We start from the raw sequence: 14,633 nt of genomic DNA, 5'->3' as shown, positions 1-14,633 counted from the left end.
ACCAAAAAGACTGTTTATACAGGAAAAAAATAATGCTATCGAACGAAGTTCCATGAAATATTTGTTGTCAGTCCGCCAATTTATCTTAGTGGTAGCATGTCTGCCTCCAGACTAGCCGACCCGTGTTCGATTCCCTGCAGTGTTAGAGATTTTCGTGTAAAATTTTCGGACTATGAGAGGTGGTAGTGTACAACTTCTAATCACTAGATTGTGCACCAATATGCCTGGGTTAAATCCCAAATATTTTCGCAGTGCATATGAATGTCACTGTTGATAGTGATTCGTCCGTCGGATGGGGATGTTAAGCCTGGCGGCCCCTTGCTGCTATTCGACAGGAGTAGGCTACGTGCCGGCATCGGGTTTCCCCATCTCCCTTCCTCATCATCATCTTCTCAACCATTCCCTACACTACATTTACACGAACACTTACACTTACCCTAATACATGACATAACTCTCCATATATACACATCATTCCTCATCTTTTACAATATCCACCTCGCGTCAATGGAATTCCTTGTCACAAAGTATTAGGGGCTGCAAGACAACAAACACCTTTAAGAACAGCTTAAAAGATAACCTTATTAGCATTTCACTCCAATCATACTGATTTAAAATATTACTGACTACACTGTTGCTTTTTTTCTTTAGACATCATCCTGTTTGTGCTGCATTTTCAAAATTGTCTCATAATAATTTCTTTCTATTATCTAATATCATTTGAAATATATTAACATCCTATGTATTTTAGTTTAATTCTGCTACACAGTTTATTTCAGTGTTTAATTAATAGTTCATAGTATTTTGTTGTTTAATTCGTAAATAACTCTTGTATACATGTAACTCTCATTTAAATCAAATTGTTGAATTCTTTGTAAGTTCATGCATATGTGTATACACTTTTTGCTGGTTGAGTGGAAGAGAAAGCCTTACGGCCTTAACTCTGCCAGCTAAAATAAATCATTATTATTATTATTATTATTATTATTATTATTATTATTATTATTATTATTATTATCATTATCATGCACAGCGTGGCCCGCCAAAGTGGTGTGCAACTTGAAAATGGGCCACAGTTCTGCCATCTGTCCGCAATATGCGGAACCCGAATCATGTAAGTTAAGTGGGTGGGCATTGGATAAACAACATATTTGTTGTCATAGCAAATAATTCTTCATAGTCCGTGATATCAAACTACTCATCATACAAATTTGATGTGTCATTTCTCTATTATTTTATAATGCTGTCACATAAAAGCCGCGTACAAAACACGTTTATAATGTTATGCAGTTGTTACATTCGTCCCATTACGTGGCGCTCGTTTCCCACACGATGGCCCATGCGATGAATTATAACATTATAAACTAGTTTCATAATTATACTGTTATTATTGAAATACATGGTACTTCATTAATTTTAATTATTACAAAGGCCTAATTGAATAATTATACCGGATGACTCAAAAGAAAATTAGTCATTTATAATAAGAAGTGTAAATACAAATTGTTCCTATTATACATCGTTTTCAAACTGTGAGTTGTTTATTATCACTACAACTTCAGCTGAGTAAACCAAATGTAGCGAAACAATATCCAATTAATGAAATTAATGAATCATAGTAAATAAAATAAGTCCCCGACCACTGTGTCAATTTTGTATTTGTCCATTACAAGCCGGTCTCATCGTCAGTGGTTAACTGTCTTCTAGAGAGACTACAGTTCTTTTACTTCAAATTATAGTATTTATAGTTTTAAAACTGTATAAAATGCTGAAATACAAATTTACAAACCATCAGCCCTCTTTGAAAAGCATGTTGTGTCCGGTAACTGCGCAATAATATTCAACATGTATTGTTACAACCGTGAAACTTATCAGTATACAAATGTGACTGAATATACAGATGCTATTTATACATATAAAAGATAAATGATGAACATTTTCGGTTCGAAATAATCATTTTCAGATCAATTAATGAACCTAGAGAGTATATTACATAACGCAAACAAACAGTGAAATATGTATGAAATGAAAAAAGAACATAAAGGATTAGTGCATATAAATGTCATTGGTTAAAATAGGTTAAAATAGAATAAAAAGTAGAACATTAACAATAGTAATAAAGTAGCTATATAAGGCATATACAGGGTGTTTCAAAAATACGGGGCATAATTTCAGGTATGTATTTCCCACATGTAGACAATCAAAATAGTTCATTACAACATGTGTCCGGAAATGCTTTATTTCCGAGTTATGGCCTTCACAACATTGAAATTCACCGGAACGTTTTTCTTTCCGCAGGTCGTTGTCATTACACAAGATGTTCAAAATGTCCACCTCCTGCTTGAATACAGACCTCACATCGATGTCTCATTGACCTGCGAACACGATCCCAAACTCCAGGACTAATGCGTATGTCCTCAGAACATGCCACAATTCGATTCCGAAGGGATTCCAAATCAGGCACCGGAGACGAATAAACCAATGATTTTAAATGGCCCCACAAGTAGAAATCGAGAGTGTCCAGATCAGGTGAGCGTGGAGGCCAAGCAATTGGGCCACCTCTACCTATCCATCGATCAGAAAACCTTCGATACAAGTACCGGCGAGCCGTACGATTGAAGTGTGCAGGAGCGCCATCATGCAAGAAGTGAATGTGTTAACGATTGATCAGTGGAGTGTCTTCTAAAACATGAGGTGTGGTGTTTTCCAGGAAGTTTGTGTACGCCTGCCCCGTAAGTTTGTTTACAAGTACATGGGGTCCAACTAATCGATCACCAATGATACCGGCCCACATGTTGAGGGAGTACCGCACCTGGTGATGAGATGGAACAGTTGCACGTGGGTTTTCATACGCCCATACATGCTGATTGTGGAAATTTGTTATGCCATCTCGTGTGAACTGTGCTTCATCTGTAAATAATACTAAGGCAGGAAAGTTCGGATTTACACCACACTGCTGCAAGAACCACTGACAGAACCTAACTCGTGCAGGGTAATCTGCTGGTGACAGGGCCTGTACACGTTGCAAATGATAAGGATACAATTGATACTCTTTCAACAGTCTCCAGACAGTCGTATGAGGAGCATTGACTTGCAACGCTACCCTTCGTGTGCTGATAGAAGGAGTCATGTTCACAGCCTCCAGAATCTCCTCCTGTACTTCTGGAGTTGTAGATCTTGGTCGTCCCCTTCCCAAATCAGAAGAGTTAAATTTTCCATACTCGCACAGACGGTAATGGAGACGTACAAATGTCTTCCGATCTGGACATTGTCGCTGTGGGTACCTCTCCTGGTACAAACGACGAGCCAGCGCAGCATTGCCGTCCGCCTTACCGTACATGAAGTGTATCTCTGCCAGCTCTTGATTTGAATACATGTCGCACAGTCTAACGCCTACACAACACTGAATGTAACCTTCGCCTCGGAATGAACTGTCAGAGTGCCCTCTTAATGTCTTCTTTGACGGCAACGACCTGCGCAAAGAAAAACGTTCCGGTGAATTTCAATGTTGTGAAGGCCATAACTCGGAAATAAAGCATTTCCGGACACATGTTGTAATGAACTATTTTGATTGTCTACATGTGGGAAATACATACCTGAAATTATGCCCCGTATTTTTAAACACCCTGTATAGAAATAAAGTAGCTATATAAGGCATATATAGAGGCCTATATATATGTATATATATATATATGTATATGTATATATCAGGTAGTACAACTACGTATTGACAGGACGTAATGTAATTAATCATTGAGAACTTGTACTAGAGGGAAGGGTTGTCAGAGGAGCAAGAGCATCATATGGCAATGTCATGAGACATATGTTCGTAAGAATCACAAATACCAGATACAATTAATGTGTTTGCAGAGAATGTATTCAATCACATTTGTATACTGATAAGTTTGATGGTTGTAGCAATAAATTTTGAATACCATCAGCCCTCTCATCTTCCTGTATATTAATGTTATCTTTTAAATCATACTTTAGACCCTACACAATAACTAATTCTTCAATAGCAGCAATTATTGATAGTCCCATCACCGCAATCAACCGAAGACTTTTCCACTGTTGCATGCTTCCAAATTTCATTTATCTTGCTATATTTTTATTTCCATTACTTTCTAATTTATCTTTACTTTCTCTTACTTGTAGGCTACACTTACTTGGTCTTCTAAAGTTATTTTTTAACGTAAAAGGTTTATGCTCGAGTATCAAATGAATAAAATGTTACGAAAATTTCAGCATCTGACGTCAGTTACTTGGAAAAGGCAACGATTTACGTCACACTATACTGACGGCACTTGCTTAGCTACGTGTCATACAGACGAAACATAGTAAATCCACTGTAAATAGGTACTTGTACTGATGGTTACAGTAAATGTAGACACTTATTCTCTAGACTGAGTGGCATTACGAATAATTTTACTTTAAATACTGAGAGATTACTTACGTACATACATAATCCATTGTGAAAGAATTACTAGCACTTGATAGTTTAAGCTCCTGTATATATTCAATAAAGAAATAAAGGAAAAATAATAATACAGTGAGAAACTTAGAACTATCGATTTGCCGCTTATATACGCGATTTCTTTCCATCAGCCGACATCGCCTTGTTTCACCTCGCGGCGCCCCAACACTTCATCGGCATTCTCCTACATTCCCCTCCGTAAAGTTTCTGTATAATTAATTAGACTATTACACTTTTACTACGTCATACTACTTTTGACCAATAAAACCAATTATGGCTGTTTACCCTACAATTTTATCACTTCCCTAGCATTTGTTTATTTTTATCACTTCCCTACCATTTGTTCGTTTTTATCACTTTCCTAGCATTTGTTTCTTTGTTTGTCAACATTTCAAACTGCAAAGTCTATACGGTACTATAAAACATGCTTTGCGATCGTCATTTGTTTCCCGCATAGATAGTCGACTGAAAATGGCGGCTCCGTTCAAACGTTTTGGTGAAGCTAACATTAGTGAAATAGGATTTTAATAAGTCAATTAATAGGTACCTATTTTATTGTGTTACAATACTTTATTTATTGTAATTTTTATATACTTTCTTCTATTTTTATCACCTCCCTACCATTTATTTCTTTGTTTGCCAACATCTCAAACTGCAAATTCTTTACGGTACTATAAAACATGCTTTGCGATCGTCATTTGTTTACCGCATATAGATAGTCAACAGAAAATGGCTGCTCCATTCAAACGTTTTGGTAAAACATTACTGAAATAGAATTTTAGTAAGTCAATAAATATTTTATTGTATTACACTACTTTATTTCTTTTAATCGTGTAATAGTCAATTAAATCCCACTCAATAAATCAAAACCTCTAGTGAGATTACTGTTGACAAAAAAAAATAAGCGTTGAGAAAAATACAAAAACTATTATGTAAAATGAATAATATTGACAGGAACTTCGTCATTGTCGATTCTAATCCTGGTTGAAAAAGAGGGGGTAAGAATATTCTTATTTGCTTATTTTACAACGCTTTATCAAATGCGATGGTTATTTAGCATCTGAGTGAAATGAAGGTGATAATGCCAGCGAAATGAGTTCATGATTTGAACCCGGGCCCGCTCGTTTCACGGTCAGACATGCTAGCATGTTACTGGAAAGCGGTGGACGGATAAGGATAAACATATCTCATCAAAAACGCGACCACAGTAGACTCGGCTGTCAGTGTCACCTTGTACCTTCTGTACAGAATTGCAGTTGTTAAATCATAAATTAGAACATAAAATAGGAATGGCAACGTGAGCGGAACAGACATATAAGAACCCTAGCCTTGTAGTTGTGGTGGTAGCTGTAGATCAAACATGGGCATCGTGCCTCACTTGAGAATTTGTGCCTCACTGACCTTCACAGAGATTATCGCTCTGAGTGACATCATCTTCACAGTCCCCGTTCCTCCCTTACGTAGCTCCTAGGCGTGGGCAGGTTCTATATCAATTTCATAAGCAATATCAGTGGTGGCATAATGGCATTATCAAAGCAGTGTGTACGCGTTAGAAAACGATTATTTCATGAGAAATGCGAGGAAGAGTTTTTTTGCTGTTTAGAAGGGGAGAACATACGATGTGTGTTATGCTCGAAAATTCTATTAGGCATTAATAAATTTAATATACAGTAACATTACTCCTTATGTCATAAAGAACATGCTGAATTAGAAGGTAAGACAAATTAAATGTTATTTTTTCATGCTATTCCGAAGAAAATTTATGATCTTAACATTTCCATAGTATACTAAATACGACATTATACCTTAAACACGCTGCATTAAAAGGTACGAGGAATTAAATGTTGTTTGTACGTACCTATTATTTCCAAAAGAAATCTATAAAAAAATATCAAATGTGCGTTGAAAACGAAATATGATTTTCTGAAATTATTTTAGGTGGAGAACGTGCAAATCTATTAAGTAATCTTGATAAACGCCGGAATATTCAAGAAAATAAACGTAGACAACGTGATGGAATATTATTGGCTAATTACGCAATTTCTCGCCTGTGATTTAAATCAATTCAATGATGGAGAAATAGTAAAGAGGTTTATCATTAAAGCTGCCGAATTAATTTTCCAAATTGAATAAAAGTTTTCGAGTCTCTCACGTTAACCAAGCGCTTTCCTAATAATTCGCCACTGACCGCCTTAGCGATTACGATAAGGTGACGCAGGTCACAGCAGTTTATATTTCCCATCCTACTCTGCTGTCTTCTCTCCTAATAAACAATTTCAAATCGTGTGCCTCACGTAACAGAAAATTGTGCCCATGTATGCTGCAGATGGTGGGAATGACTTGCAGATAATGGAGGAATAATTTTAATTACTCCAGTTACTTGTAATTACAGTGAGATTATTTTATTTGCAATTAGGTACAAAAATATTGAAAAAAAATAATGAAATGGCTTGCTAAACGAAAGTACTACAAGTTACAATTGGAAATTAAGTCTTCTGTCATTGTCGTGTGGAATTCACCAGTCTGAAGGAACTCTGTTTCATTTCGGACCTGTAAGCAGTAAAATAAAACAAGTTAGATATTTACTTCATGTACTCACTTACTTACTGGCTTTTAAGGAACCCGGAGGTTCATTGCCGCCATCACATAAGCCCGCCAATGGTCCCTATGCTGAGCAAGATTAATCCAGTCTCTATCATCATACCCCACCTCCCTCAAATAAATTTTAATATTATCCTCCAATATACGTCTCGGCCTCCCCAAAGGTCTTTTTCCCTCCGGCCTCCCAACTAACAATTTATATGTATTTCTGGATTCGTCCATACGCTCAACATGCCCTGCCCATCTCAAACGTCTGGATTTAATGTTCCTAATTATGTCGGATGAAGAATATAATGCGTGCAGTTCTGCGTTGTGTAACTTTCTCCATTCTCCTGAAACTTCATCCCTCTCAGCCCCAAATATTTTCCTAAGCACCTTATTCTCAAACACCCTTAACCTAATTATGTTCCTCTCTCAAAGTGAGAGTCCAAGTTTCACAACCATAAAGAACAACCGATAATATAACTATTTTATAAATTCTAACTTTCAGATTTTTTGACAGCAGACTGGATGATAAAAGCTTCTCAACCGAATAATAACAGGCATTTCCCATATTTATTCTGTGTTTAATTTCCTCCCGAGTATCATTTATATTTGTTATTGTTGCTCTCAGGTATTTGAATTTTTCAACCTCTTCGAAGGATAAATCTCCAATTTTTATGTTTCTATTTCGTACAATATTCTCGTCACGAGACATAATCATAAACTTTGTCTTTTCGGGATTTACTTCCAAACCTATCTCTTTACTTGCTTCAAGTAAAATTCCCATATTTTCCCTAATCGTTTGCGGATTTTCTCCTAACATATTCACGTCATCTGCGTAGACATGCAGCTGATGTAACCCGTTCAATTCCAAACCCTCTCTGTTATCCTGGACTTTCCTAATAGCATACTCTAGAGCAACGTTAAAAAGTAAAGGTGATAGTGCATCTCCTTGCTTTAGCCCACAGTGAATTGGAAACGTATTTGACAGAAACTGACCTATACGGACTCTGCTGTATGTTTCACTGAGACACATTTTAATTAATCGAACTAGTTTCTTGGGAATACCAAATTCAATAAGAATATCATATAAAACTTCTCTCTTAACCGAGTTATATGCCGTTTTGAAATCTATGAATAACTGATGCACTGTACCCTTATACTCCCATTTTTCTCCATTATCTGTAGAATAAAAAATATCTGATCAATAGTTGATCTATTACGCCTAAAACCACATTGATGATCCCCAATAATTTCATCTACGTACGGAGTTAATCTTCTCAAAAGAATATTGGACAAAATTTTGTACGACGTCAACAAAGTGATATTCCTTGAAAGTTACTACAGTTAGCCTTGTCCCCCTTCTTAAAGATAGATACGATTATGGATTCCTTCCATTGTTCTGGTACAATTTCCTTTTCCCAAATAGCAAGTACAAGCTCATAAATTTCGTTAGATAATGCGCTTCCACCCTGTTGTATTAATTCTGCTGGAATTTGATCGATACCTGGAGACTTATAATTTTTCAGATTTTCTATCGCAATTTCGACTTCAGAAATTGTGGGTTCGGGTATAAATGCCTCAGCAGTTTGTATTTCAATTTCGTCCCGATCATTTCTATTTGGCATATGTATATTTAGTAGTTGCCCAAAATAGTTTTTCCATTCGTTCAGGATTTAATGAGAGTCTGCAAGCAAGTCACCATTCTCATCCTTGATCACGTTTACCCTTGCCTGATATCCATTCTTAAATTCCTTTATGCCCTTATATAAATCTCTAATGTTTTTATTTTTACCATTTACTATTACTTCATGTATTTTTTTTAATTTCAATAACAGTCAATAAACTATTTAATCGAACTGTATTAACTGTGCGTGTGCCGGGATAGAAAGGACAAAATGCAATTAAATTCTTCACCAAAGTCCCAGAGTAATTCAGGCTAGAGAGAAAAATCAATACACATATTTTTAAAAACGGCACCAATTTCTGATTCTGTAGAGAGTGATGTGGGAAACTTCAGGTCGTGTGCCTGTTATAACCCATGAAGGATGTTTTGTGACCTGACTATAATACTAACACTGTATAATAATAATAATAATAATAATAATAATAATAATAATAATAATAATAATAATAATACATTTTGAATCTTGCGTACACTACTTTTACACTTGAATATAGTTAATCAATTAATAATAATAATAATAATAATAATAATAATAATAATAATAATAATAATAATAATGAACACTACTGACCACAATCGATAAGAGCATCTGTCATTTTAAACAATATCACACAGTTCAGTCTTTCGTGGCAAAGTAAAATAGCATTAATTCAATATCGATTTAATCACTTCCTTATTTTTCTCCCTTAGTTACGTATATAACATACGGATTTTCAAAATTCTCTTAACCATGCAACTTACAGTTAGTAATCTGAAGAGAAAGATTTTCGTCCTTCTAATATATACAAATATACAGTAGGCCTAGTATTTAATAAAAAATTATCATGTACTTTCGATGAATAATTTTAAATTTAGATTTTAAATCTTAATTATAAACCAAACGAAAGTCAGTTATTAAAAAACCTAATGTAAGATAGGAAGCGTCAATCCTTGTTTAAATCTAAGTATATCTACATAATAACATTTTAATCTTGTAATCACTTAAGCTGTTATAAATCAAAGTTTATTATACTAACTTTTGTCATTTTGAAGGTAGAGAGATAAGTTAATGGAGTTTTCAGTTTTTTATTCCACTTAAGATATCTGATAATAATAAACAGGAAAAAAAGTTTAGTGATAGTTTAAAAATTCTCTTGGATATGATACTTTCATTAAAAATTATCTTCCTATACGCATATTCAAACATTTTATCCAACAAACATAATTGTGCAATAGTTTCTTACAACTAATAAATAAAATTAAAGCATAATGTACTAAAGTTTTCCACAATTTACTTGCTTATACCTTCCTCTTTCTTTGTTTCCCTGAGATGAAATTTAAAGAAAATTCAGTACAGGCCTACTGCATACCCGTGAATAAGACAATATTCTAGCTACCGGATCTTATTTACATACGAAACATTACCATACATGGAAAACATATTGTGTGAAACGGAACTGTTTTCCATTTTCGATTTGTATGACGTGTTATTTAACTCTCTGAAAGTCGCATTTTTTAGATTCCTCTCTATAGCGACCAAGTCTTCTGCTACTTAGTAAAATTTGAATACAAATTAAATACATGGCCCAGTGTATTATATCTTACAATATAAAATAAATGTTACAGACATTTTGTAATATTCAAACGTGTTATAATGTATGTGGACATTTGTTAAAATATTGTCATATCTTTTCTAGTTTTTTATGAATTTCTTGATAAAATTTCTAATCACTATCACAATCATCATTATCGTCATCATATAGACATTCAAGTTTTGTGTACTGTAGGCTGTTCCAAGAGACAAAATTTTAAATTTTCCTGACCATCTTCGGTTCTATCTTGCGTTATTTCTTCTTCTACACTTCTTTAGTAATCTTATAACTTCAATTGTCCGTATACTTATGTATTGTACATTATCGTTTGTCTTCCAACTAGAGGAATAATACAAATATATTGCTTTCGCCCTTACTGGATTGACGATTGGAAAATTTAAATAAATAGAGCATTCAACTAATGAAATAAATAAGAGTGTTATTACTCTTTTATGTCAATAACCAATTATTTTAAATAAGAAACATTCTACTGAGGTCAGCAAAATACTTTTTTACACCTCTAACAAAAATAATCCCTAGTAATATTGTAAAATGGAAGTTACTTTATGAAATGGTGGCATAGGTAAAATGATAGACAGGAAGTTATAAAAAGCTTAATCCAATAATGATCTCCATGTCCTAACTTTAACAGGTAATACTGCATTTTTAAGGCTTTAAGCCACTGATGCATTACCATTACCAAGTGTGACATTAATCATCCTTGGGAACAAATTTTACTCCAGTCATATACTGCGATATGTTTGTCATCCGGGAGGAATGACTTATTCTCCGCATCTACTGATTACATTCCAATTAATATTTCTATATTTTTCCTTATCGGTTAGTACCGCCAAAGAGAAATCACTAGATAATAAGACGGAGAATAATGTCCAGAAATTAAACACAGTTCTCAAATAGTACAGTATTATTGCGACTTCATGCTTTCATTATCTTCAAATTTACGTTCGTTTATTAATAATAAAACATGAGTCAGTAGAAAAATTGTTAAACAATATTGAAATATGTCCTTTATAAGAGCAAGTTGCTGATTACATTTTCGTCTTGGAAAAGACATTTCAATATAAAACAAGTGTATTTAATATTTAAGTTATTATCTTGAATACTAAACATTAAAGACTACCTTGTATAACAGTTTTAAGGTTTAAAGAATGTGGACGGCAAGATTAAGATATAGTGCATATTGGTCATATAATGTTTCAAGGTGAAAGTGAAGCTAGGGAACACCACTTCGTAGCACGTATGAAATCACTGCAATGACCTTGGAGCTAAGTGTCACAGACTTCGGGGTTATAAGTCGCAGATCTGGGGCTGTATGTAACTGATTCGGCCTGTGATTTAGCTAAAACCTCAACAAACCCTCTCTAACAAACTTCGGTGTATTGCTATCATGGCCCTGCCCTGATTTAATGTATAGTAGTGTACCCAAACTTAATATTCAATAGAAAAATATACAGATAAAGAAACATCAATACTCACATTCAGCCAGGGTGTCGCCAAATGCTGAAACAAGAAAAATAGAAATATGTCAATATTAATTTTAGTTGATATCACCTGAAGATGAAATACCTACGTACAACATAATCGCGGAAGCTTGTTACAAATGGAAAATTCTAGAAGTTTACATGCAAGTGATAATCTTGCTACCTATACACAGTATGTTGCTAATTACTTTATATTAAGTTAACAATTGATTTACTCAGGCTTTTAGTATGTGTTAATCATAATTATATTTGCCGTTGACATAGATGTAAGATGACTTAGATTTTAGACGTTAAGTTAAGTTATATTAGGTAACATTTGATTACATTGTGTAAGGTAGTATTAAGTGGGGCCATGTTAATTTATTTTAGACTATGTCATGTTACTTATGTTGGAAATTAGTAGGTTATATTTGCCTTAGGTAGGATATTATGTTAAAATAGGATGGTAATGTTGCGTAATTTGATTAGGTCATGTAAATTATGATAATAAAGTTTGGCAACTACGTAGTTAATTGACAATTAATATTTGAGGAGAAAAATTCGCTCCGGCGCCGGGGACAGAACCCGAGTCCTTGGTTCTACGTACCAAGCGCTCTGACCACTGAGCTACGCCGAATTCAATCCACAGCACCGGATCGAACCCTCCTCCTTCAATGTTTCCCTTTTGGCCTGACTCCAAGCTAGGCATATATGTTGACGTTTTATGTCCAAGTCAACTGCCATTATGCAAGAGGTGCACTCAGCTGAGTGACTTATTTGGTCGGGATTCCGCAGTTAAGTGCACAGTAATCTGTATAGAATATGCACTGCTAGCTATGAGAATATTAAAGATTTATTAATTTGTCCTACAGAATAATCTCTGTAATGTTAATTGACAATTAATATTTGAGGAGAAAAATTCGTTCCGGCGCCGGGGATCGAATCCGGGTTCTTGGCAGTTGACTTGGACATAAAACGTCAACATATATGCCTAGCTTTGAGTCAGGCCAAAAGGGAAACATTGAAGGAGGAGAGTCCGATCCGGTGCTGTGGAATGAATTCGGTGTAGCTCAGTGGTCAGAGCGCTTGGTACATAAAACCAAGGACCCGGGTTCGATCCCCGGCGCCGGAGCGAATTTTTCTCCTCAGATATTAATTGTCAATTAACATTACAGAGATTATTCTGTAGGACAAATTAATAAATCTTTAATATTAATAACTATGTAGTTAGTTTAGTTTTCCAACTTGTTCTAATAATTAAGTGGTAGCGTGATGGAAAAAAAAATAATGTCCACACTTGAAGTGAATTTCCCTTAAGGCAGGAAAAAATTGAAATAAATGCAGGGTGTTACATAACAAGTAGGCTTAAAGTAAAAATGTGTTAAGTTAAAGTAAAATAGTATGAAGGAAAACAAGGTAAGAGAAATAAAGTGGTAGCTTATATTGTAAGAGAAAGATAAATTACACTTCTAGACAGCCATTACTAAAAGTAAACCTTTTCACGATTGGAAAGCATGTTGAAATTCACTATTATACGGTAGCGTGCGAAAAATACCTCTAACACTGTTACAAAAGGTGTTTCTAACAATGATTCCGTCGTATGTCTATTGTTTCCCACCAGATGTCGCACGAAAGCAATCGCAACCTATCAATAAAGCTGTTCAAACAATGTCATGCTTACTTTTAAAACTACTCTTGTTAAGGAACGTATACGTGAAATAAATTGCTTCAGAAATAATTTTATTGATGACTAAATGAAAAAATTAATAACTAAAAGTAATTATAAACAGCTGCATACCAGCAGGGTTTCAACACACGACCTCCCGATTTGCAGTCGAATGCCCTATCATTGAGCTACACCACAACCTGCGCTTAATAAGTTTAACTATTACAATGAGGGAGAATACAGCTGTGGAAAAACGGGGAATTGTATTACACAAGCGCGGACGAACGGCTGTCTAAATAATGTACCACACACATGTTAAAATGATGTTATTTTGTTGTAGGTTTCATACATACGCTCTACAGTCTCATTACGCAAATATCCCTACTTACAAAATAAATTAATGGCCTTTTTAACATTTTTATCGTAAATAAACGTTACAATAATGGATATTAATTGATTACGTTATTCATAAAGACATCAGTCCTCTCTTTAAACATATCATTTCCATTACTTTCCCCATGAGCAACGTAAAATACGTAATTACCACCTCATTTAATACAGTAACTTAATATCACCTCATTTAATACACTTTAAGCATTATTTATTGAAACTCTATGAACTGCTCCGTTATCCAACATTTATAGATATTATATTTTGACGAGATGAGTCCGAGAATTCATCATAGAATAACCTGACATTTTCACTACACTTGAAAGAACCACGGAAGAAACTCAAAAAGATAATCAGCCCTAACGGAATTCTAACCCACTCCCGAGTTCAGTTTAGGAATCATGATTTCCTCTCGTTACATCTAGAATACGTCGACGGTCGCACCTAGATCTATTCCACCTTATATGACCTATCTCACTTTAACATCACCTAATTTAACCTCACATATCACAAACAAACATGACAACACCTCACGCAACTGAATATAATATGTAACATAACATGACTACCTAACTTAACCTCACTTAACATAGTCAAACACACTTAAAATAAACAATCTAACCTAACTTAACGCCACCTAATATAGCAAATATAACAAGACCCAATCTAAATCTATATACGGTAACCTAACATGACCTAACCTAACTTCACTTAACACAGATAAACGTAACAAGATCTAACGCAACTGAACCTAATCTAACTTAACGCCACTTAATGTAGCC

At 34.7% G+C, this 14,633-nt stretch overlaps 1 protein-coding gene and 1 non-coding gene across 2 annotated transcripts in view; one reads left to right on the top strand and one right to left on the bottom strand.

Moving 5' to 3' along the window:
- Positions 1-6,858: 6,858 nt before the first annotated feature.
- LOC138695300 (spidroin-1-like) overlaps positions 6,859-14,633 on the bottom strand; it is a 28,062-nt gene continuing 20,287 nt past the window's right edge. The window contains exons 6-7 of the mRNA XM_069819728.1: positions 11,812-11,835; positions 6,859-7,023 (exon numbers count right to left, since the gene is read on the bottom strand). Of these exons, the coding sequence (XP_069675829.1) occupies positions 7,013-7,023; positions 11,812-11,835 (35 nt within the window). The 3' untranslated portion in view covers positions 6,859-7,012. The remainder of the gene's footprint in view (positions 7,024-11,811; positions 11,836-14,633) is intronic.
- On the top strand, positions 12,855-12,927 carry TRNAY-AUA (transfer RNA tyrosine (anticodon AUA)). The gene has a single exon. It is a non-coding gene; the product is annotated as a tRNA-Tyr (tRNA).

Source organism: Periplaneta americana, chromosome 2 (genome assembly GCF_040183065.1).
Source record: "Periplaneta americana isolate PAMFEO1 chromosome 2, P.americana_PAMFEO1_priV1, whole genome shotgun sequence".
Classification (NCBI taxonomy): domain Eukaryota; kingdom Metazoa; phylum Arthropoda; class Insecta; order Blattodea; family Blattidae; genus Periplaneta; species Periplaneta americana.
The sequence above is the reverse complement of the archived record's forward strand: the minus strand, read 5'-3'. Positions and strand labels throughout refer to the sequence as shown.